A 25,720-nucleotide genomic window follows, 5' to 3' on the forward strand; every position below is an offset into this window, starting at 1 on the left:
TCTTCTAAACCATCTCGCCATTCCCTGACTTCACTTCTCAACCCTTTTATCAACTGCTCGTCTGATCGACTCCTTGGTTGTTTATCAAGAGCCATTCTCAATTTCTGGATTTGGGCCCTAAGTTCTTCATTCTCTTGGGCCAATCTATTCTTTTCGCCTCGATCTGCAGCGACCTGCATACTGTTATTGAATTTCAGACTTTCAACCTGTTGTTTCAACTCACCGATCTCTGCCCGATAACCTTTCTCCTTTACTAACCAGTTCCATTGTTCCTGGGATGACTCAGCGAAATCTTTGAGATGAGGTCTTTTAGTTGGCCTCTCGCAGGACATGTCACCTCTAAACCAAGCGTGATACCCCGGGGAAACTTCTCCTTTAGCCGTATCCATCACACAAGTGTTTGCCGTCAGATGTTGACACTCACTCCAGATCTGGCGAACTTCTTCTTCGGGGAACCGACCGTCCGGACTGATTTCAACCACTTGGGTACTCAAGTCTTCATCTTTTGTCACTACTTGATACCTCCCAAGTTGCTCAAAACCCGATACGGTGCATAGGGTTGGATGCTTTTAAGTCCCATCAACAGAAATGGGGCCTGGTTGCCGGCATGTATATGATTTCCTCAATAGGCAGCCATCCGAGCGTCCACTGAATTTGGTTAGCAGTGAGAGTTTGGAAGAATGACGTCCAAGCTGTGACTCCCTCGGGCAGACTAACCCCTTTGATTCTTGTGTAGAATTCTCCAATACAAGTCTTCTCGGGCGAACCGTAACCCAAGAGCAGGGAGCGGTGGCACAAATAATCGGTCATCCACATTTGTAACAATAGGTTACATCCTTCGAAAAAGTCACCTCCGGCTCGGCAAACAGTGAGAGCCCGGAAGATGTCAGCCATAATCATAGGCGCCAGAGTACTCTTATCATGGGTGAGCAAGGTATTGACGACCCCAACTACTTTTAGATCGATATTTCCATCTTTCCTTGGGAACACTATAAGACCCAAAAAAGCTATCATAAAAGCTACCAGCATGTGTTCATCCCACTTTTGTCGGTTACCTCCACTGCACAGTTTGAAGTCTGGCTTATTGAACCCGCCCACGTGGCCGTATCTAGCATATATGAGGCGGAGACTGCAGAAACCTTTTGCAAAATCTGGATGATAAAATGTTCGGGGTATTTTTAGGAAATCCAAAAATCGGTGTACAGTGACGGCCCTAGGTGCAATCAAGTATTTGAACCTTAGTGGAGCTTCATCACTTCCGATGTATCCTGCTATTTCTTCTAATGTCGGGGTGAGCTCAAAGTCTGAGAAATGAAATACATTGTGTGCCGAATCCCAGCAAGTGATCAACGATCTGATAACATCACCCCGAGGTTGGATGTCTAGTAAATCCGGGAGATCTTTCAGATACTTCTTTACCTTATGTTGCCCTTCCTTGCCTAGGTCATTCCACCATAGTCGCAACTCAAAAGGGATCTTGGTCATTATTGAAAAGGGTTTGTTTTGTATTGTGCTCATCCTGCACATTTATTAGGGAGGTTAAGCAAAAGTGATTTGACCAAAAATGATTTGACTATATTTTAGAAAGAAAGATCCGATTTTCGAACACGGCCTTTCAGCACTTCGGGGATGAAGATTTTAAGGCTGTGAGGGTCAATCGATCAAAACTTTAAAAGATGATCGAAAGTGGCCGTCTATGCAAAGTCAGCCTTCCGTTGTCCCTTTCGGGAACGTTCGGCTGTTTTTTACAACAACAACATCACTTGATTTATTTATGACTCTTTTTTTTAGAATGGTGACCCGACATTGGGAACATGGCCTCCAGACCCCCGGGGACGAGGATCCTAAGGCCATTGGGCAACTTGGTCAAAAAAATTTACAAAAAATGACCAAAAATGGATGTTTATGCAAAGTCAGCCTTCCGGCGTCCCTTTTTGGAACATTTGGCTATTCTTGACAAAACGGCATCACCCGACTCATAAATTAAAATTCTGGCAGTTTGGCTATTTTTTGAAAAAGGGGAAGTTGGACCCGATGAGGGTTGCCTACGTATTTCACACCCTGTGAGAATCAAAGGCGTAGTTCGGGCTTGATCAAGCGTAGAGTAAATAAACTAAACCCCTCCTGAATACAATCTTTTTTAGAAAGAAAAAAAAATATTTTTCTGGATTTTTATATATATTTTTTTAAAAGAGATAAAGACTAAAGAAAACCTTTTTAGGGAAGCATTTGGACTATTAGTCTAAATTTATAAAAGAGACACTACAACAGAAACAACATTTTTTGAATTTTTCCCTTTTTTAAATAAATATATTTTTTTTGGATTTTGAAAGTGATTAAAGGAAAAAAAAATTATATATGTTTTTTTTAATAATAAAAAAAAACTAAAAGACAAATTTTTGTTTTCATTTTTTTTTTAAGAAAATTCCGGCGAGGTTTTGACACTACTTGTTGGTTTTATTTTTCCAAAATAAGTAACTATCTCCCTACGCTACTATTTTTCTTTCCTTTTTGAATTGTTTTCTTTTTTTAGAAACCGGTCAGCATGCAGATCTGAAGCAAATAAATGCGCAAAGCAAACGGGATGCAGCAGGATGGTCTTTTCATTTCAGGTTACCTGTCCTAGACGGACCCAACCCCTGTGTTGAGTCCCCTATGTCAAATGCAACATGATGTAAATAAGCGTTCCTACTAGGGATCCGGCATGAGGTTTCGTTATACTAGGTTTACAACCTGGGTATATGTTCTAGACTGTGTACCCGAGCGGACAACTCGAGTCGAGGAGGGGGCAACTTACCGGGAACCAAAAGGTCATCCGGCTTTGTAACTTGTCCGAGCCTCTTTTTTTTTATTTCAGGGTATGACATTAACAGAATAGGGAATCTCAACCAGTAAGCACATCCCCGGAGGTGAAGAGAGAAGGGTTCGCCACAGTTTATATACAGTTCAGATAATATCAAAGCGGTAAGAGACAACATTTAGCACATTATGCCAAAACATGTAATAAAGATCAGATAATAAAGCCAAATATAACAATTATTCTAAGCTCGAATTCTTGAACCCTGAACCAGTGGTTCTGGGTTCAACATCCCCAGCAGAGTCGCCAGAGCTGTCACACCTCCTTTTTGCGCGCCCGCCCCGAAGGGTAAATACGCGAGGGAGTTTTTCCATTTTAAGTGACAATATTCGAAATGGGATTATTTATTTAATTCAGAGTCGCCACTTGGGAAAGGTTTGGCTTTTGGTGTCCCAAGTCACTGGTTTATCTTGAATCCCAAATCGAGGAAAATATTCGACTTTCCAAATGAAGTCTGCAAACCAAAAATTCTAAGTAAGGAATTCTGTTGACCCGAGGGAAGGTGTTAGGCACCCTCGAATCCCGTGGTTCTGGCATGGTCGCTTAAATTGTTATAATGGCTAAATATCTGATTTAAATACACGTTATGCCTTGTGTGCTTTTATTAAGTTTAAACCGCTTTTATTATTATCATTTATTTTTATAGAATTGCAACGTCGTGAAAATGCATCTCGAACCACGTCACAATCAATGCACCCGTAGTTATTAACACATTCCGACTCCGTTGAGATTTGAATTTGGGTCACATAAATGCGCACCCGAATTTAAGAAAGTAATATTGTAAAAACGCGCCTAAAGAGACTATCACGTTATTGTTTTTGGGGAGGATCGTGAAATTCGCTAAACGACCCATCCCAGATTCTAAGTATTCAATATATACATTTATGAGGGCCCCACAGTTTGTGCATCTCATTTGGCGAGGCTCGTCTCATTTTATGAAACGGGTAAACCTACAATGACTACATCTTTATTATGTTCGTCTCTAAGAAATGGAAGAAAGAAAATACATTCTAATTAAATTGCATGCTTGGCCAACTCCGGATTCTTGTTTGATTATCTGATTAGTTGTTTATGAGGCGGGAATTGTTTCGTGCCTTATTTCACGGGGGAACATGCTGTTAATTTGCTAAAGGAGATTGCAGGCAAGATTAATAAAAATACTAAACTTACACTAAATGTTCTTCAAGTTCGAATTTAAACTAACTTATTTGGGCTTGATTAATGGAATCAATTACTTATTAGAAGATGCTACTAATTGGATTCGAAACTGCCTAATGGAATCCGGACGTGACAAAGTTAAATTAAATGATTTAAAGCTATATTGCATTTGTCCAGGTTAGTAGCAATCTACCTTATACATACAGAGTATAACTAAAAATGAAATCTAGTTATCGATATACCAATTACTCGTGCATTCCACGAATTACACAAATACATCATATGTACAAACTAAGCAAGCTAAACCATTGTTAATCACATTAATTAAATAAACTAAGCTTTCAATTAGATACGAAACTACCTGCTGTATTTTCATATTAAGTCACAACCTAAAGATTTGCACAAATCTACTAACACTTTATAAGACTATAGGTACAACACCAAATGACTGAAAAATTCTTCGCGTCTTTCATTTCATACTCATTGTTACTGTTACATCAAGGTGAGATTCAAAATATGTACCTGGATGCTGAAATGCAAAGAAGAAGAAGGAGGATAGAGAAGTCAGCAACAGTGGCAAAGGATAGCAGCAACAACAACAAATACAGCAGCAATAGCACACCCGGGCAGAATGAAACAACAGTAACTCAATGAAACAGTACCCAATGTCCCAGTAAAAGACTCAACATGGCTCAGTTGAGACCTAGGAAACTCCAATATTAATCAAACAGGTAATAGATGAATCCGACACAAGATTTAAATACAGTTTCTGATTTTCAGACACTCAAAGGAAAGAAACCCCAAATTTCGAATAAAACAAAGCAGTTGATGCTGATTTCAAACACAAAAGGTGAGGAAAAGCAAAGTTTTCAACTTCAATCAAACAGCAGAAATTTTCTTTTCTATCTCCCTCCCTGATTTCTGAAACCTTTCTTTTCTGATTTTTAAACTATCTTTGATTTTCTGAACTATCTTTTTTCTACACTCTCCATTGTCTCTCCTGTCTGATCCCCCCCCCCAATTAGCTAATGGAATCCTCCTCTATTTATTCTAGCATCAGCCTGTTAAATGCCACTGAACTCCCTCCCATGTTCTCCTGCTGTTTTTTCCACTCAAAACTCAAAAGAAAAGTATTACCCATGAGATTCCCCTGACAGACCCTTGCTTTACTGCTAAAGTGGCCTGTCTTTATTAAATTAAGCAAATATGGGCAGTGTGGGCATGTCCTGACAGCACATGTTGTCCATTTCTATTCTAACTTCCTAACACATGCTGACCATGCCATTAACTTGAACTACAATCTGCAATCTATGCTAACACTAACAACACCAATCTTTAGGTGATTTCTGGTTCAAATACACAGGCTAAACATAGTGCAATTACTTCTCAGAAGCTTCAATAAGCAAATCAATCATATGAGTCAGATAAATACCATTCCAAATCGAAACTGATTGACGACATATATCGACTCGACTATACTAATTATAACACAAAACAAATAGTCGATCAAACAAACAACACAAATAAGGCATAAACTATTCTTGACAATTTTTGCACGATACAGGGGAACCACAGGCATTATCGATTCGACGATTTAATCAAGCTGGAATATGTATATCACTATACGTATTCAAACATAAGCAGAATAACAATAGACCGAATAAAAGGTCTATCGGAAATGGAGAATAACTGACAGTGGAATACCAAAAATAAACAAAACTAATTAAACATGCTGAACAAAACTAAAACAAACAACGAAATGGACTAACAAGAAAAAGGGAAACAGAAATACCTTAAAGGCTTGAAAAATCAGAAGGCCCTGTCTCGGATTTGAATCGACCTTTCTTGGGGTTGAACGGACTTTAATCGAAGTGTTCTCAACTGAGAACACTTCGATTAAGGTCCATTAGACCCTAATCTTCTTGTTCAAACGGACAAAAATCGGACTCAGAACTTCTAGGGTTCCTAGGGAAGATTTGGGATTCAGGTTTTCCTGGTTGGATTCGGACCAAACCAAGCCTGGTTTGGTCATGAAGGAGGTCAGGGGAGTGCCTGGCATATATTTGGGGTGGTTTGGTGCAGGTCGAGGCCCGGCTCGAATATTCAAATGAAGATTCGAGACGGTGGGGGAAGATTCGAGACCTAAGGTTAGCAGATCTGTGTTCAGGGCGGTTGAGTGGTCCTAGGGTGTTAAGGTGGTGGTCACCGGCGTTGTTGCCGCTGGGTTTACGGTGAGGGGAAAGGGGGGCGGCGCTAGGGTTCTAAGGGGTTTGGGTCTGGTGAAGACGAACTAAGGGCAGGGGGTCTGGCTTGGGGGCGTGGGGTAAGAGGGATGGGCTTATATACGGGGTAGGTGAGTGGATCCAAGCCGTTGGATCTGATGAGATCAACGGTTTGGATTTCTTTAACTATATGAAATGGGGTCGTTTTGTCTTAAAGGGGGTTGGGTCGGTTTGGACGGGTCGGGTTTAAACAATGGGTATGGATATGTGACGAGGGCCGTCAGATCAACTTGGTTTGAATGGCTGAGATGGATTGTTCTTGAAATGGCGTAGTTTTGGTGTCAAACTACGTTGTTTAGTGGCCTGGGCGATGGGTCTCGTGGACCGGCTGCCTTTGGGCTGGTTTTTGGTGCTTTTGGGCCTCGAATTTTCTAAATAAACTGGCCCAATCCGATTTAGACCAATTTGCACTCTTTTCTTTTTATTTTCTAATTTAAACACAATACCTAATTAAAGTAAAACTAAACACATATTAATTAACACTTAACACAATTATCACACACATATTAAAATATTTAAATAGGTAAAATCACACCACGGCAACAAAACACAAGACGAAAACATACATTTTGCGATTTTTCTTTAAAAACTAAACCATGATTTAATTAATTCCTAAATGTACAATTAAATCCCAAATAAGCATGTAATATATTTATTTTACATTTTGCGATTAACTACAAAAAGGTAAACATTTTACGGACAAAAATGATTACCAAAAATGTCACGCAAATTCTCACAATTGTACCCGAAGGTAACTTGTTTTATTTTTTTGATTTCTTTTTGGAGTGATTTCCGTGAAGCAAAAATCACGTGCTCACAGCGTCATCTTGAGAGATTTGGTAGACTCCAGCCTCCATCATTCAGTGGTGTTGAGGGTGAGGATGCCCAGGGTTTTCTAGATAAGTGTCAGCAGATGCTCCGTACAGTAGGGATTCTCGAGTCTAGTGGTGTGGCATTTACCACATTTCAGTTTTTTGGGGCTGCCTTCACTTGGTGGGAGGTGTATGAGAGGTGTAGGCATGTGGGAGCAGCGCCCCTTACTTGGCAGCAGTTCTCTACTCTCTTCTTGGAGAAATATGTACCGCAGTCTTGTAGAGAGGAGCTACGTAGACAGTTTGAGTGGTTGAGACAGGGGGATATAACTGTGTCACAGTATGAGTCGAGGTTTTTTGAGTTGGCTCGTCATGCCATTTGGATGGTTCCGATAGATCGTGAGAGGATCAGGAGATTTGAAGATGGCCTTAACTGTCATCTTCGTATTCTTATGACCCGAGAGAGGGTGTTGGGTGATACGTTTGAGGAGGTGGTTGATATCGCTCGCGATATTGAGACAGTTCGCCGTCAGGATCAAGAGGATAGGGAGGCCAAGAGGCCTCGAGGGTCTGGCAGTTACAGTGGTGCTCCTTCGAGGGGCCAGCTCTGGTATGGTAGAGGTCATTCTTTCAGGCCCGCTCAGTCAGCCCGTCCAGAGTATTGCGAGGCATCTTCGGGTCATGGTCATTATGGATCTCAGTGGGGCCAGTCATCACTCAGTGCCCTACCAGCCTAGAGCTCGTCACGTGCCCCATTAGTCAAGGGTTCTTCCATGCCAGGTCCTTCTACTGGTCATTCCAGTACCAGGGGTTCCCTTTAGTCCCCATCTCCAGCACCGGGTAGTTGTTATGAGTGCAGAGAGTTTGGACATATGAGGAGGCAGTGCCCTCGACTTCGTGATGATTAGCTTCAGCAGAGAGGTCAACCCTTGACTTCTGCTCCAGTTACTTCACCACCCGCCCAGCCAGCTAGGGGTGGGGGTCAGGCAACCAGGGGTCACCCTAGAGGGGGAGGTTAATCAGGCGGTGGCCAGGCTTGTTTTTATGCTATTCCAGGCAGGACATATGTTATTGCTTCAGATGCTGTCATTGCAGGTATTGTTTCAGTCTGCCACAGAGATACCTCTGTATTATTTGATCCCGGTTCCACCTATTCTTATGTGTCCTTGTATTTTGCTCATCATTTGGGTACGTCCCAAGAGTTTCTTGCTTTACCTGTTCATGTATCTACCCCGATGGGCGATACAATTATTGTAGACCGTGTGTACCGGTCATGTGTGGTGACTATTGGGGGTCTGGAGACCAGAGTGGATCTATTGCTATTGAGCATGGTGGATTTTGATGTCATTTTGGGCATGGATTGGTTATCTCTGTGTCGTGCTATTCTAGATTGTCATGCTAAGACAGTCACTTTGGCTATGGCAGGTGTATCACGGATCGAGTGGTGTGGTGTGCCTGATTATGTTCCTAGTAGAGTGATATCTTTCTTGAAGGCCCAGTGTATGGTTGGGAAGGGTTGCCTTTCATATTTAGCATTTGTGAGAGATGTGGGAGCTGAGACTCCTAGCACTGATTCTGTTCCAGTTGTGAGGGATTTTCCTGATGTGTTTCCTGCAGACCTACCAGGCATGCCACCAGATAGGGATATTGATTTTGGTATTGACCCGGTACCGGGCACTCAGCCTATTTTTATTCTGTCGTATCATATGGCACCAGTAGAGTTGAAAGAATTGAAGGAGCAGCTTCAGGAACTCCTGGATAAGGGGTTCATTCGGCCTAGCGTGTCACCTTGGGGTGCGCCGGTTCTGTTTGTAAAGAAGAAGGATGGCACAATGAGAATGTGTATCGATTATAGGCAATTGAACAAGGTAACAATTAAGAACAAGCATCTCTTGCCTCGCATTGATGATTTATTTGACCAGATTCAGGGAGCGAGAGTGTTCTCCAAGATTGATCTCTGTTCGTGCTATCACCAGTTGAAGATCAGGGATTCAGATATTCTTAAGATTGCTTTCAGGACCAGATATGGTCATTATGAGTTTCTTGTCATGTCTTTCAGGCTGACCAATGCCCCAGCAGCGTTCATGCATTTGATGAACAGTGTATTTCGGCCTTATTTGGATTCATTTGTTATAATATTCATTGATGATATTCTGGTGTATTCTCATAGTCAGGAGGAGCACGTGGAGCATTTGAGGGTTGTATTGCAGAGACTGAGGTAGGAGAAGTTTTATGTAAAGTTCTCGGAGTGTGAATTTTGGCTTAGTTCAATGGCTTTCTTGGGACATGTGGTGTCCAGTAAGGGTATTCAGGTAGATCCAAAGAAGATAGAGGCGGTTCAGAGTTGGCCTAGACCGTCCTCAGCCACAGAGATTCATAGCTTTCTTGGGTTGGCAGGCTATTATAGCTGGTTTGTTCAGGGATTCTCATCTATCGCATCGTCGTTGACCAAGTTGACTCAGAAGGGTGCTCCATTTGTATGGTCGGACGAGTGTGAGGAGAGCTTTCAGAAGCTTAAGACAGTTTTGACCACAGCTCCAGTGTTGGTTTTGCCATCAGCTTCAGGTTCATATAACGTGTATTGTGATGCTTCGAGAGTTGGTATTGGTTGTGTATTGATGCAGGAGGGTAGAGTTATTGTTTATGCTTCTCGTCAGTTGAAGATCCATGAGAAAAACTACCATGTTCATGATTTGGAGTTGGCTGTCATAGTTCATGCATTGAAGATGTGGAGGCATTATTTGTATGGCGTATCTTGTGAGGTATTCACCGATCATCGTAGTCTTCAGCATTTGTTTAAGTAAAAGGATCTTAATTTGAGGCAGCAGAGATGGTTGGAGTTGCTTAAGTATTATAATATCACTATATTGTACCATCCGGGAAAGGCCAATGTGCCGGTCGATGCTTTGAGCCGAAAGGTAGTGAGCATGGGAAGTTTGACATATATTCTAGTTGGGGAGAGACCTCTTGCAGTTGATGTTCAGGCCTTGGCCAATCGGTTTGTGAGGTTGGATATTTCGGAGCCCAGTCAGGTGTTGGCTTGTGTGATTTCTCGGTCTTCCTTATATGATCGCATCAGAGGGCGCCAGTATGATGATCCATATTTGCTTGTCCTTAAGGACAAAGTTCATCATGATGCTACAGATGTGACCATCGGTGATGATGGGGTGTTGAGGATGCAGGGCCGGATTTGTGTGCCCAATGTAGATAGGCTTAAAGAGTTGATTCTGGAGGAGGCCCATAGCTCGCGGTATTCTATTCATCCGGGTGCCGTGAAGATGTACTAGGATTTGAGGCAGCACTATTGGTGGAGAAGAATGAAGAAAGATATTGTGGTATTTGTAGCTCGGTGTCTCAATTGTCAGTAGGTGAAATATGAGCATCAGAGACCGGGTGGCTTGCTTCAGCAGATGGTTATTCCTGAGTGGAAGTGGGAGAGGATCACTATGGACTTCGTTGTTGGACTTCCACGGACTTTGAAGAAGTTCGATGCTATTTAGGTGATTGTGGATTGGCTGACCAAGTCTGCGCACTTCATTCCTGTGTGTACTACTTATTCTTCAGAGCGGTTAGCAAAGTTATACATTCGGGAGATTGTTCGGCTGCATGGTGTTCCAGTTTCTATCATTTTAGATCGGGGTACTCAGTTTACATAGCAGTTTTGGAGAGCCGTGTAGAGAGAGTTGGGTACTCAGGTAGAGTTGAGCACAGCTTTTTATCCTTAGACGGGCAGTCCGAGCATACTATTCAGATATTGGAGGACATGTTGCGTGCTTGTGCTATAGATTTCAGAGGTTCATGGGATGAGTTTCTACCGCTTGCAGAGTTTGCCTACAACAACAGCTACCAGTCGAGTATTCAGATGGCTCCATATGAGGCTTTGTATGGGAGGCGGTGTAGATCTCCAGTTGGTTGATTTGATCCCGGTGAGGCTAGGCTATTGGGGACAGATTTGGTTCAGGATGCCTTAGAGAAGGTGAAGGTGATTCAGGAGAGGCTTCGTGCAGCGCAGTCGAGACAGAAGAGTTATGCGGACCGGAAGGTTCGAGATGTGTCCTACATGGTTGGCGAGAAGGTTCTGTTGAAGGTTTCACCCATGAAGGGTGTTATGAGATTTGGGAAGAAGGGAAAGTTGAGTCCGTGATTCATTGGGCCTTTTAAGGTGCTTCGGAGGATTGGGGAGGTGGCTTATGAGCTTGCTTTGCCACCCAGCTTGTCTAGCATGCATCCGGTATTTCATATTTCTATGCTTCGGAGGTATATTGGAGATTCGTCTCATGTTTTGGACTTCAGCACGGTTCAGTTGGATGATGATTTGACCTATGATGTGGAGCTAGTAGCTATTTTGGGTCGTCAGGTTCGGAAGTTGAGGTCAAGGATATAGCTTCAGTGAAACTGCAGTGGAAAGGACGGCCCGTGGAGAAGACTACCTGGGAGACCGAGCGGGAGATGCGGAGAAGATATCCTCACCTATTTGAGGCTCCAGGTATGTTTCTTGACTCGTTCGAAGACGAATGTTTGTTTAAGTTGGGGAGGATGTGACGACCTGGCTAGTCATCTCGTGAGTTACCGCTCTATTTTCCCCATTTCTGCTTTATTATGCTTCGTTATCCGTGTTTTATATGATCGAGTTGAGTAGGTTGTGTTCGGAGTGAATTTGGTAAGAAATGAAACACTTAGTCTCTTTTAAGAAGGTTTAAGTTGGAAAAGTCAACCGGATGTTGACTTATATGTTAGAGAGCTTGGATGTGAGTTCCGATGGTTTGGTTAGTTTTGGGAGGTGATTTATGACTTAGGAGTGTGATCGTAATTGGTTCTGGAGGTCCGGTGTAGAATTAGGCTTGAATTGGCGAAGTTAGTATTTTGGCGATTTTCGGTTGGTAGGTGAGATTTTGATATGAGGGTCGGAATAGAATTCTGAGAGTTGATGTAGCTTCGTTATGTCATTTGTGATGTGTGTGCAAAATTTCAGGTCATTCAGACGTGGTTTGGTTAAGTTTTTGATCGAAAGCGTATTTCGGAAGTTTTTAGAAAAATTAGGCTTGAATTCAATGTGAATTGATGGATTTGGTGTTGTTTGAGGTGTTTTGATGATTGGAACAAGTTTGAATGAGGTTTTAAGATGTGTTGGTGCTTTTGGTTGAGGTCCCGTGATCTCGGGTGAGTTTCGGATGGTCAATCGGACCATTTTGGAGTTTGAAAGTTGCAGAAAAATTTGCCCAGCTGTTGCAGAGAATTATCTCTTCGCGTTCGCGAGCGGAGTCTCGCGTTTGCATAGAAGAATTTGAGGAAGGCTAGAATTAAGCCTTCGCGCTCGCAAGAGGTGCCTCGCGTTCACGGAAGGCTAGGAGTTTGTGCTTCGCGTTCGCATGAGGTTGTCCGCGTTCGCGTATAAGGATTTGGGGTCCAGTGGAATTTTCTCTTCGCGTTCGCGTCAGGTGTCTCGCGTTCGCGAAGGTCAAGGTGGAGGAGGAATCTGGCGTGTCGCATTTGCGTAAGGTAAAAGTTGGTCAACGTAAATTTGTGTTACGCGAACGCGAGAGGTTGACCGTGTTCGCGAAGAAGGAAGGGTCAGACCTGGGCAGAAAGTTTATAAGTTATTTCATCCGCGGTTTTTAAGCTCATTTACTCCATAATTGGTCTTTTTGAGAGATTTTTGAAGTAAATCGAAGAGGGATTCAAGGAAAAACGTTTGGAGGTAAGGATTTCGGACCAAAAACTCGAATCTATTGTGAAATCCACCTAGAAAATCATGAAACTTAAGCTAAAAATAAAAGAACTAGGGCTTGAGATTTTGAGCTTTTGAATTGGGATTTAGAGGACCATTTGGGGTCGGATTGGAGAACTTTTGATATGTATGAACTCGTGGGGTGATAAGGAATCTAACGATGTAAAAATTTCTGAGTTTCGGGAAGTGGGCCCGGGGCTCGGGTTTTGCTAATTTCGGGATTTTTGATATTTTTTGATTGTTTTCATTTGGGCTTTGTTCCCTTAGCATATTGTGACGTATTTGTTCTGATTTTGGATAGATTCGACGCGCGTGGAGGCCGATTCGAGGGGCAAAGGCGTCGCGAGCTAGAGTTGTAGCCGGTTCGAGGTGAGTAATGATTGTAAATGATGTCCTGAGGGTTTGAAACCCCGGATTGCACATCGTAGTGCTATATTGAGGTGAGACACGCGCTGGATGATGAGCATGGGGTCTTTTACTACTGGGGATTGAGACTTGGTATGTCCCGACTGATGATTTTACCGCGTATTTGACTGAAACTTATTTGTTATCATCATGATTTGGGCTAATTGTCATATTTGGGCTTCGTGCTAACTATTTGAACCCTTTGGGGATTTTGACTTATTTTCCTCACTATACTTATTAAAAATCATATCCTCGGTCATGTTTCTATCTGTTTTAAACGATTCGAGTCGGTTTTATCATACTATTCCTAAATGAGAGGGATTTGTGGGCTGAGATCCCTATCTTCTATTATTGTGTCCGGGAGGCTGTGAGGTTAATGACTGAGAGAGGTTGAGAACCCAATGGTGAGTATTATATATGTTATGGATCGGGTTGCACGTCGCATCAATACTTATATGGATCGGGCTGCACACCGCAACAATATAGCGCTTGGGCTGTAGGAGCCCCTCCGGAGTCTGCACACCCCCAATGAGCGCAGTTGACTATCTATATGGATCGGGTTGCACGCCGCAGCGATGTACGGATCGGGTTGCACGCCGCAACGGTTATTCTGATTTCTGTTATTATGAGAGATATATGGGTCGAGAGCTGAGAATGAGCATTAAGTGATGAGAGTGAGCCCGGGGAGCTGATACTGTTATGAGTGATTGATACTGTATCTGACGGGCGGATTTCTACTTGTTATTTACCTGCTAAATTACTTGTTTTACCTTATTTAAAGAGATTTCACTTGATTTTTTCACTGATTTACTGCTTTACGTGTTTTTTACTACTTTGATATAGAAGTGTTTTGTGCCTTTACGTATTTTCATGCTTTCAGCCATTATTTATAATTTTTACTCACTGGGTCGGAGTATTCACATTACTCCCTGCACCGTGTGTGCAGATTCAGGCATCGCAGAGTCCGCTCCTGAGTGCTGATCTTCCCGTCCATGCAGTGTTTCGGAGATCACGAGGTAGCTGTTGGCATCCGCAGCCCCCGTGCCTCCCTTATCTTATCATTTTCATGTTCTTAGAACTATTGTATCGGGTTTAGTGATTAGTAGACTGTATCAGGATTTCTCTTAGTTGCTCATGGCTTGTGACACCCCGGTTTGGACTGTGTTGGGATGGCTTTTACTATTGTTATCGTTAATTCTGCAAATTATGGATATTATATTATGCTTTAGAACTGTTTATGATATTTAACTGTTTAAAAGAGGTGTTCTGTTTTGGTCTGACTGGCCTTGTCTTCACAAGAGGCGTCGTCACGACCGGATTCGGAAATTGTGTCGTGACACAAAAAAAAAAGTTAACTTAAATTTGATGACTTCATTTTGTTGTAGCGAATTAAAAAGAACAAAAATATAATTGAGTAAATCTCACTTGTTATAACTGACGTTGTTGCTATTACCGATACTGTATTTAATGAACCCGCTTGTATAAAATTTTGGATCCGCCATAGTTAACTAAAAGTAAATATTTTAACATGGCTAACTAAAACTTAATCTCTGATAAAATTAATATTATTTGTATGAATTTTTTTCTCTTTATATCATATATTGTAGAAGATCTTGTGGATTTTTCAGATTGTTCATTTGAAAAAATTATAACTCTTTTGAACGATTATGATACCTTCCAAAAATTAAAGTTCTTGATCAATGGAGGAAAAATATCACCATTTTTATTCAATAAGATACTGATGGATGTTGTGTCAGAATCCGCAATCACATTCACTTTCATCTGCAGTTCTATTATAATGGCAAGTCAGCTGTTATAATAGGAACTCATAGGCTCATTTCGTTGCTTGGCATTTCGATCATGGTCATTCATAGATAGTTTCTATTATGTGCTTTAAGGCATTCCTATCCCCATTTTACCCCTTCCTCCAAAGTTGGAGTAATTAAAAAACTGAAATACTTCTAAGCTCTTCTCCTTTTTTAAAAAAAAAAAATTGTAGATGAAAATATCTTCCAACATACACACAAACAATATGTCGAGTTCAATTATTATGGACGAAAATCTAAACTATTCTCAATCTAAAATTAATAAATACTAAATAACAAACCCCCTATAACTAAAATATCAGGGAATATACAATATATGTTATCAGCTCAGTAAATGCAATCAGAATCACCTATACTACCAGTCTGAAAGAAAACAAAAATGTTAAAAAAAAAAAAAGGAAACAAAAGAACTAGCGGCACAAAACAGCAGTACCGAAGGATAAACCTTTGGAGCAAAAATAAGTTGCTGGAATTTTGTCAAGGAGCTTTGACAATGTCTTCCTATATCACTAATTTTGTAATTTCAATCCTCTAAAAACTTAGGTGCCATTTGTTTGAAATTTTCTAAAAATGAGTTTGCAAACTCAGTTTTTTAGAAAGTGTCTGATCTTTTTCGGAAGAAAAAAAAATTTTGTTTTTGAAGATTTTCAAACTCAGAATTTCAATTTCTTCAAAAACTCCAAAAACTTTTGAACGATTTTAAAAACTGAGTTTAGAAACCTTTAAAGAAAAAAGTTAACTTTCTCTAAGAAACACTTTTTTCAGAAACTAAAAAACTGAGTTTGCAAATTCAATTTTAGAAAATCTCAAACAAGTGTCAGTCACCAATGATGATTATCTTCTTCTTTTTTAGATAGGTAACTAAAAGAGTTTTATTGATGTAAAGAGGGGGCCAATTTTAAGAAAAAGTTAGATAGGAGCAATCTAAAAGATCACTTTACAGAGAGGTTAAAGAACTAAGAAACTCAGCCAACGCCTCCGACTCTAAAACATTTGACGAGGTTATGTTGCACCAAAAATTAAGCAAAAATATACATTTGTGCTTTAAATTAACTACATTGTCCTTTTTGTTATCAAAAACTCTAGCATTTCTCTCTCTTCATACGACCCACCAAACTACTGTTGGGATAGACTTTCGGATGTAACACGACGCTTTATGCATATCCTGTTTGTGCCATGAAAGGAGAAATCAACCGTGGTCCTAGGCAGGGGCGGCCCAAGGGTCAAGCCGCTAAAGCAAAGGCTTTAGGCCCCCAAATTTTGTTTTCTATTCGTATTTGTATTGAGATCCCGATTAATCTAGATTTGTACCGCGTAAGACCTAGTAAAAGAGAGAACACATTTTATCAGGATTTTTTTAACCACGAGACTTGAACCCAATATATCTAATTAAGGTAAGTTGGATCATATACATCTCACAACAATCTTTAAAGATAGGGTCTAAATATATTTGGCATTTTAAAATAAAAAAGTAAAATATTTTATAAAAGGTAAAGATAACTTTTAATTTAATATTGATGTAACCGTTTGAGCAAATGGAGAAAGAGAATCACTCCCCCTAAATCCTTGTCGCGAATATAAAACTTTTCATTATTTAAATTTTACGATTGACATCATTAGTGAGGTACCTATATTATTATTCTCCTTTTACATTTCTCACTAAAAACGTGTAATAAACTTTTATAATCTGTTTTTTGGTATCTTCAATAGTCAAAGTATTATTTTTTATCTTTCTCATCAGAAAACGGGTACTACATTCTTATATTCTCTTTCTTGGTTTCTGCAAAAAAAGCTTAAGTTTTCGATAAGTTATATTGTTCTCTTTAGAAAGAAAAGAGTTTTATTTTTTCTATAAAAAAAAAGAGTTGAAGAGTACCGTTGAATAAAACTATATTGCGCATTCTTTTTTTTCCTTTTTTCCCTCTGGTTTCAAGCGTTTCAACAAGTATATTTGAACATAAAAAATTATTTCGATATCAAGTTATCAACTTCTTGAATCTGGTTCTATTGTCTAAGATCAACAATATCTTAGGAGAGATTAAATTATTTATAAAAGAAACTATTAACAACTTTACATCTTAAAAACCTAGAAAAACAGACTTCAACTAAAAATATAGATGGTTTTTTTTCTTCCTCTGAAAGGCCCCAGACTAAAAATTGGCTTTAGGCCACCAATCTTCTTGAGCCGACCCTGGTCCTAAGCATGCACCATTTGATACCAACATGACACAAAATAAAATGCCAAATCTGACTAGTGAAGCTGCAATGCAGAAATAAGTGGTTCACAGCTTCCCAATCCCTTCGGCATAGCGAGCAACAATGATGATTATATAGGGATCACTTGAGTGATTGTGAAGGGTACAGAACTCTGTTGACTAGTTCTGCATTCAGACGACTTCAATTTTGAACGCATGCTTGCATCAGAATCTTGGAAGAAACCAGGGGGTGTAAGTTCTTTCTCATTTAGCTGGATATTTCTTGAGAGCATCTCAATAACCTGGCTCATCGTCGGTCTTCTGTTTGCATTTGCTTGGATGCAAAAGAGAGATACCTTGATGTACCTTACGACTTCTTTTTCGAGAAATCATCCAATTCTTGAGAGATGATGAATAGGCTTCCTGTTAGGACGAAATAACTTACCTTTAGGATGTGTTGGGCGTTAAGGAAAATATTTTTCGGAAAATGTTTTTCAACTTTCCCATGTGTGGTGGGTTTAAATATTTTGGAAAACATTTTCCTTATCAACTCATTTTCCTCCGATTGGAGGAAAATGTTTTCCTTATCAAGACAAGGGAAAACATTTTTCAAAACTCCTTCTCAACCTTCTCCACCTTATTCTCCACCCTCACCAACCTACCCCACACCCACCCACATAACCCTATCCAATGCCTACCCACCTCACCCCTCTCACTAAAAAGGTTTTTTTTTTTCAAATTTTAGTTTTTTTTCTGTCCCCACCCCCCGCAAAAAATATTTATTTTACTTTTTTTATTGTAATTTCAAATTTCTATTTTTTCGTTTTTCTGCAACACCCACTCCCCCTCCCCCACCCACACTGCACCCACCCCCGCACAAAAAAAAATTATTTTGTAATTTTTAAATATCTATTTTTTTTTTTGCAACACCCAACCCTCCCCACCCCACCCCCACCCCACCGCACATAATTTTTTTTTTACTTTCTTTTTTTCAAATTTCTATTTTTTTCGTTTTTCTGCACACACACACTCCCGTTGGGTATTTTTTATTTTATTTTATATATTTTTCATCTTTCGGTTTGCATATTCGAAATTTTACAAGTTCCAAGGTTATGAGTTCGGAGGTTTATGTGTTTGGAAGTTTACGAGTTTAGAAATTATAAAGTTTACAAGTTCAAAATTTCGCGGTTTCAAAAGTTTTGCGGTTCAAAAGTTTATAAAATTTGAGGGTTCAGAAGGTTGTTGGTTCGAAAGTTTATGGTTTCATATTTATTGTATCTAAATTATTTATGAGTACTCTTGAGAAGCTATTTTCCTTAACTTGCGTACCAAACACCGGAAAATGAATAAGATTACTGCTTGTTTTCCAAAAAAATATTTTCTTGGAAAACATTTTCCGTTATACCAAACACACCCTTAGTACTCTCTTTCATTTATAAAAAAATAGCTTTGAATGTATAAGAAGATTAATAACCGCTAGGACACATATATATAGAGAGAGGGAGGAGAGAAGGAAAAAGAGGATGAAAGAAAACAAAAAGGTCAAAAAAAGGAAACAAAATAACTAGCGGCACAGAACAGCAGTACCGAAGGATAAACCTTTGGAGCAAAAATAAAATACACGAGTTGCTGCAATTTTGTCAAGGAGCTTTGACAATGTCTTCCTATATCACTAATATTGTAATGTCAATCTTCTGAAAACTTAGGTGGCATTTGTTTATTTTCTATTGAGTTTGCAAACTCGGTTTTTGAATTTTTTGAAAAAGTGTGATAAAAAAAAAATCTCTGAATTTCAAACTGAGTTAAACCTTTAAACAATAATTTACTCTTAGAGACACTTTTTTCAGAAACTAAAAAAAACTGATTTTGCAAATTTAATTTTAGAAAATCTCAAACAAACGTCACCTTAAGCCACAAGCAATCTCCCAGGAAGAATGATGCTCAAGTGCCATTCACCAATGATGATTATCTAGGGGTCACCTGAGTGATTGCGAAGGTTACAGAACTCTGTTGACTAGTACTGCATTCAGACGACTTCAATTTTGAACGCATGCTTGCATCAGAATCTTGGAAGAAACCAGGTGGTGTAAGTTCTTTCTCATTTAGCTGGATATTTCTTGAAAGCATCTCAATAACCTGGCTCATCATCGGTCTTCTGTTTGCATTTGCTTGGGTGCAAAAGAGAGCTACCTTAATGTACCTGACGACTTCTTTTTCGAGGAAATCATCCAATTCAGCATCTACCAGCTCCAATAGCTTTCTGTCCTCATAGAGCTGCCAGGCCTGATGCAGTAAATTGTACTTTGGTTACTTTGATCACTTGGTATGGAGCAAAAAGGGGAAGGGGAAAAATGCATTTACAAATAGCTTATAGGCTGTAGGTTGCTAACTATTTAGCCATAAATTTGTGAGATTCAGCTAACTAAACTGAATAAATCAATCCATTTTGGAGTTCATCTTACTGTTGCGACATCTTCTTTTTGAATAACTGGCTAGTCAATAAGTCTGGAAATAACAATTGCATCATAAGACTAGCCAATGAAAGGGAGATTGGAAAAGCAAAGTTTAGCAAACAAGTATCAGTTGACTTCTTTGAAAAAAATATTTGAGCAAGGAGTCCGCTTTCACAGCCTTACTTTACCCTCCCCCTTCTGCCCCAACCAACATAATTCTAGAAAGGGAAAACTCACAATTTCTGAACAATGACAAATTGATAATACTAACATCCATTTAGATATTTGGATCTCTTTACCCCAGAAAATATGAATTCGGTTAGTGAATACAAACTCCTATAGAGAATAAGGCACTAGCTCCTTGTACCCAATGAATACCTTATTGGATCAGTTCATGCTTGGAATAGTCTTTCTGATGACACACTCAGAAAAGAAAAGGAAGTCTCAGAATCTCCGTTGCTTTCCTTTCACTCACACCGTTGTCTTTAATAAATCATTTTTTCCATTCAGAGAAACAGTACTTTTTATCCACTTCTTATCAGTTAGATTGTATAATTATCAATACTCGTATAACTCTGCGAGAAGTAAAAGCTTAATCATATAATAACTAGAGATGGATTCACTTATGTTCTTTTATTTATTTTACCAGACCTCTACTCAATTTGACTTCATATAGTGCATTCATCTCCAAATGTCCTTGCGGTGTTCAGAGATTTTCATTAACATGAACCAGAATAAATGGTTATTAGTTGGAAATACAAGATGAATCATGCAACAGATTCTAGATGCGACACCCAGGAAATGAATGCCATTAGTTTTAAATAAATAAAGGAACTTAGAAAAATCTGACCCACCCATCCGAGAAGTGACTTCTTATCCCCTCGCCAAATACTGCTGCTGCTGCTCCTGCCACTAATTGTTTCCAGTATTAGGACCCCAAAACTGTAAACATCAGCCTTCATTGTTAATTGTCCGCCTAATACATATTCGGGAGCCAGGTAGCCACTGCTTGGAAGAGCGAAAAGGTCTAGAAGTCAGAAACTCGCCTCCAACAAATATATTGGAGATCTATAATCTTAAAACAGATCTTCATTCTTCAGGAAATTGAAAATGCTTGAATCAATATATTCATACAACTGTTTACAAATGATTCTAAAGAGCTAGAAAAGAAATAATCAGTTTATGTTTTTATTAAGGCATCCTTTTTGCATTTGTCAACTATATATAAATCATATTTTTTGTTTGCATGCCTTATCGCTTTCTTTAGAATAGCAGTAGTTAAATGTGTCAAACACATCCTATTAAGGCTAAAGACTTTATTCTAGGGAAAGCATATACAAACTTTTAAAATAACTAAAGGAATGGCTTTATTTGACTTATGAAAGAAAGTTTAAAATTTATCATCAGAAGGACTATGACTTTCTTGCTTTTCAATGTTATGACCCTATTTGATATAACCACCTCTAAATGTTTAATCGGATATAAAGACACTTACTTTTATAAGTTCATGAGACAACAGCATAAATATTCAACAATCTAATAAGGTGGATATATTACAACAATGTAAATATGTTCCACTGAATTCTTTTTAGGACTGCAGGACAGAAAAAAGAAGATGCATCGACTTCTCATTTAATCATATAGTAATAATGAACTATATGTGTACTAAGAGATATAAGAGTAAATGCAAAGCACAAAGTAGTTAAGTATTTAATGCACACGTTTTTACCAACATTCTTTTTTACTTAATGAAATACAAACTAATCATCTGCAGTGATGAATCAAACTAACAATACCTCAATCTCAAGCAAATTTTTAATGACTCCTCCATATTCATATGGTTCTAATTCATGCTCATTCACTCAGTGAATTGATCATTAGGCATAGTAGGGCCACATATTGCTTCCAAGCCTAAGCAACCTAGTTTTTTCAGTTTTTGGTTCTATCTATAGAAGTGTTTCATAGTCTCATAGACTAAAGTTCTCAAGAAGCACATACTTGACTCTTCACCCAAGACAAACAGCCACCACAAAAAAGTAGCTATCACAAAACCGATAAAAGAAAAAAGATGGACAAAGGACCCTAGTTATATGAATGGCACCTGTAAAAGCTTCATTTCTACCTTTTTACTTCATGGCATTCATTTCCAGCATTGTTTTTCCACTCCTTTTTAATTTACTTAGAGTTAAAGAAACCCACATCATCTCATGATATCTTTACAACTAATTACACCCTAAAACAAACGAAGCCATAAGGTCCTACTTTCAGCCACGCAAAACATAGAGGGGTTCGACAAAAAATTCAGAGGAAGACATACGTTGTTCCCGCTATTTTCGTGCTGATATGGGTGATATTATCTGGGAAAAGCTTGGCAAGCCCAAAATCTCCAATTTTTGGCGTATAATCCTTGTCAAGTAGAATATTACTAGCTTTTATGTCCCTGTGCACGATATGTGGCACTAGTTCTTCATGTAGATATGCAAGACCTTGAGCAGTACCCAAGCAAATAGCAGCCCTTTTGTCCCATTCCAACTTAATGCTAATCCTGGAACCTGCAAAGAAAACGCCACTATCAGTAGCCCATTCCATAACTCTGACGTTAATCTTTTACTTCACCAGAAGCTCTGCAATTACCAAACAGTGCTTGATCAAGGCTTCTATTTACTAAATATTCATAGACCAAAATCCGGTTATTTCCATCAGCACAACATCCAATTATCTCAACTAGATTTGGATGTCTGACATTTGATATGGTCTCAATTTCAGTCAAAAACTCCCGCAAACCCTGCTTTGATTCCGCTGCAAGTGTCTTCACAGCAATTTCTTTTCCATTTTTTAGAGTTCCCTACAAATTGCACAGGAGTTGATAACCAGCAACAAGAACCATATCAATGTAATTAAAGACAACGAAATTTGTTAGTATTTACTAAAGTCTTACCTCGGAAGCAAAGACAATTGCCGTATTATACAATTATTTTTAAAGAGGGAGACAATCATGAAAATCAAATGGCAGAATAGAGCTGTACCTTGTATACTGTGCCAAAACCGCCTCGCCCTATTTTATTAGTTTGATGGAAGTTGTTGGTTGCTATTCTTAATTCACTAAAGGAAAAATTCTTTGTGCTTGCAACGGCGCGGTCTGCCAAAAATAAAAGATATGTATGGTATATGAAAATGGAGAATAGAGGCTAACTATCTTATTTGTTGTGCATAAAATGAGGTAATAAGAAATTATTTAAGGCATCAAATTAGGACCAAGAATACAATGTAAGGCATCAAATCTTCCTGTGAGAGTTAGAATCATCAGATGTTTTTATGCGGCTTCCCGAGAAAACGGACAAAATGGAACTTGCCATCCTCTAAAGAATGTGATCACTAATGAATCTTCACACTACTCCATAAAGTGAAGTTGTTTATCATAATAAATAACATAAATGTAACACACTTGACCAACTATCTAATAGATAAGACACTTGTAACACACTTGGATAATTGGCTCTTATCCTTAACCAAATCGAACATATTTTAGCAAGCCATTAGCAGGTACATTCAGAACTCTATTCTCGATCCTTACATTGAACCTTCCAATTAATTGCCTTTGGTGTTCTTCCATACTGCAGGATGCTCGTCTTGGATTTACTTAAGACAAGCTCTAGTAAAGACACTCAAAGCAATCCAGCAGACAATTCTTTTGCATTAACGTCACTTATGCCTAAGTTGAAAATCGTCTAGAACTAAGATTGCTCGGGGTTGGATAATCTATCAAATGCTGATTAAGTGTGGATGATATGTGCAATGCATCTAAAAAGTATTAAAGATGATTTGTGATACAGTTGTGAGCATTTTGTATCATTTCCTCGTCACTTCACCCTCAACCCATCTGACATATACACGCATACCACAATATTGATTCACTTTCATATGTCTTGAAAACTTGCATATCTACTCAATCACAGTGTCTTTTTTGTTTTTTCGATTGGTAAGTTTCTCATTCCAGTGTCCTTTCTTCTTAATCTATCCACACTTATTTTTTTTTATTTTTTTTTATTTGTACCGGGTGTCCGAGTCTCTAAGAGCCCCAACTAATCCCGGGGTGCACAGGCCCTCGGCAAGGAGTTTCCCGCAAGTGCACCACGGTTAATCTATCCACACTTATACCTTCTTTCAAGTTTGTTTAATACATAAATCAAGTTAACCTGTGAAGTTTTGTGACTAGGAAGTTCAGAATAGGGTCAGCCAGAGTGTCATGCCAAGCACATAAAGTTGCAAACAAGTCCTCCAAACAACAACAACAACAACAACAACCCAGTATAATCCCACAAGTGGGGCAAACAAGTCCTCCAAACAACCAAATAAACCAGAAAACAACTCATCAGCTACTATCCCAACTTAAAATAGGCACTAACCTTCTGTATCTCTTGTATCATGATGAACAAGATCACCACCCTTTTTTCGGGCACCAAAAAGGCAACAACTCATGTCAATTTGCGTTTTGCGTGACAAATATTCTAATCAATTGATAGTGCCTCTAGATGAGTAAATTACATGTTAGCCTTCACCATGGATACCCTGTAAAACAAAGAAAAGGTTTTCCTCCTTCAGCTTGTTAAACTTATTATCAAAGCAAAACATTTCTTGCTCGGATGGAAAATTCCTGCCCCAACTAAATGTACTATAAAAATTCTATAAAACTTAAGAAATGATCAACATATATTCAGTAAAAGTCAATATGGTATATTCCCAGCCGAGTCAAAAAACATTAGGTTATTTCTTTCCATCTGTCTAAGCCTTAGTAGATGTCTGGTGCTGGTGGAAGGTAATAGGTTCATGGTACCTGTGGAGTTAGTCGAGGTGCGCACAAGCTGCCCGGCATGGTTATTTTAAAAAAAACGAAGTCAATATGGGTAAGCACAAATATTGTTTTCATTTTGCATTAAGATCTCACTAAATTTGCAAGAGGTTGAAAGCGCTATTCTTTGCCTATGAATTAAGGTTTGCCCACATATTTTCTATAATAAATAAATAAAGCAAAAAGTCAAAAAGGCAAGGAATTTGATAGCTCGATGCCTTAAATTTACTAAAAATGTAGTAATTTAGCTCCTTCCCTACAAATTCACTCTTTGGATACAGCTGAATTAAGGTCGCTTACATATATTCTTTTCAAAGAAAAAAAAATGAGCAAAAAAGTCAAAAGGCAAATGAATTTGATAGCTTGATTCGTTAAACTTCCTATAGTTTTAGCTCCATCACTAAAAACCAAAAATGGTAAATAATCAATTCCAAGTAAAATAAGAAACCTAATAATAATAATCAATAGTAATAATCATAATTCATAATTATTGCGTACCTTAAATTGGAAGGCCAGAGGGAAAGAAGAATATGAAAAATTATAGTATATGGTGGAAAATAAAGGAGAATCTTGTGAAAGAAAAGTAGAGAATTCACAGAAGGAGCTTTGTTGGAATAGGTGGTGGGCCGGCGGAGAAGAAGAAGAAGGAGATGAAGAGTCATAGTTAGGCTGTGTGAATGACTTTTTAATCAGCGCGTTCTCACGTTAAAGGAAAATTTTGAGGCTTTGACACTCTGAAGCTCGAAAGCGACTCTGTCTGCTTTCTGCTTTTTGCCACCTTTCACTCATACGCTGTTTCTTCAACCACTCATCTTTCGGACGGCATTTATCCTAATATAACTTACTTTGGGGTCAAACTAGTATACGATTTATACCTATATAAATTATATTAGTATAAGTTATGCTCCAATTGTTATTTATTCATTGTTTGGTATGTCGTATTAAGAATGACAATTGCATAATTTTTAAGAAGAAGGTATAAGTTATACCGGTGCTAATTACCCCACCTTCTATAAGGTATAAGTTATCCCGGTGTTAAAATTAATACCGGAATAACTTATACCTGGTTTGCTAACCAAACAGAATATTAAGGTGGTATTAAATTTTTATAACACCCTTATATCTTCTTATACCTCATACCAAACGACCTCAAAG

At 38.9% G+C, this 25,720-nt stretch overlaps 1 protein-coding gene across 2 annotated transcripts; it reads right to left on the bottom strand.

Moving 5' to 3' along the window:
• Positions 1–17,018: 17,018 nt before the first annotated feature.
• LOC107797532 (cold-responsive protein kinase 1) lies at positions 17,019–25,370 on the bottom strand. 2 transcript variants are annotated; one of them, XR_001650706.2, is made up of 8 exons: positions 25,064–25,370; positions 24,123–24,285; positions 22,743–22,855; positions 22,351–22,561; positions 22,034–22,268; positions 20,571–20,721; positions 19,169–19,546; positions 17,019–17,686 (listed from the first exon to the last, which is right to left on the bottom strand). XR_001650706.2 is itself a non-coding variant. In XM_016620434.2 (7 exons), the coding sequence occupies exons 2-7, from the start codon at positions 24,193–24,195 to the stop codon at positions 19,229–19,231; spliced, it is 1,101 nt and encodes a 366-aa protein (XP_016475920.1). In that variant the 5' UTR covers positions 24,196–24,285; positions 25,064–25,370; the 3' UTR covers positions 18,802–19,228. The 2 variants fall into 2 exon arrangements, 1 of the variants encoding a protein (XP_016475920.1); XM_016620434.2 differs by lacking the exon at positions 17,019–17,686 and having other exon boundaries at positions 18,802–19,546.
• Between the last annotated feature and the right edge of the window lie 350 nt (positions 25,371–25,720).

This window comes from Nicotiana tabacum, chromosome 3 (assembly GCF_000715075.1).
Source record: "Nicotiana tabacum cultivar K326 chromosome 3, ASM71507v2, whole genome shotgun sequence".
Taxonomy (NCBI): domain Eukaryota; kingdom Viridiplantae; phylum Streptophyta; class Magnoliopsida; order Solanales; family Solanaceae; genus Nicotiana; species Nicotiana tabacum.

What these genes read in the sequence shown, in the direction of transcription:
- LOC107797532 (XM_016620434.2), bottom strand. Translation starts at nt 24,195, where the DNA reads ATGAGTTGTTGCCTTTTTGGTGCCCGAAAAAAGGGTGGTGATCTTGTT. An exon ending in GTTTTGGCACAGTATACAAG is followed by an intron (nt 22,562 to 22,742) that starts GTACAGCTCTAT and finishes TGCAATTTGTAG; the next exon opens with GGAACTCTAAAAAATGGAAA. An exon ending in CCTTGATCAAGCACTGTTTG is followed by an intron (nt 22,269 to 22,350) that starts GTAATTGCAGAG and finishes TTTTCTTTGCAG; the next exon opens with GTTCCAGGATTAGCATTAAG.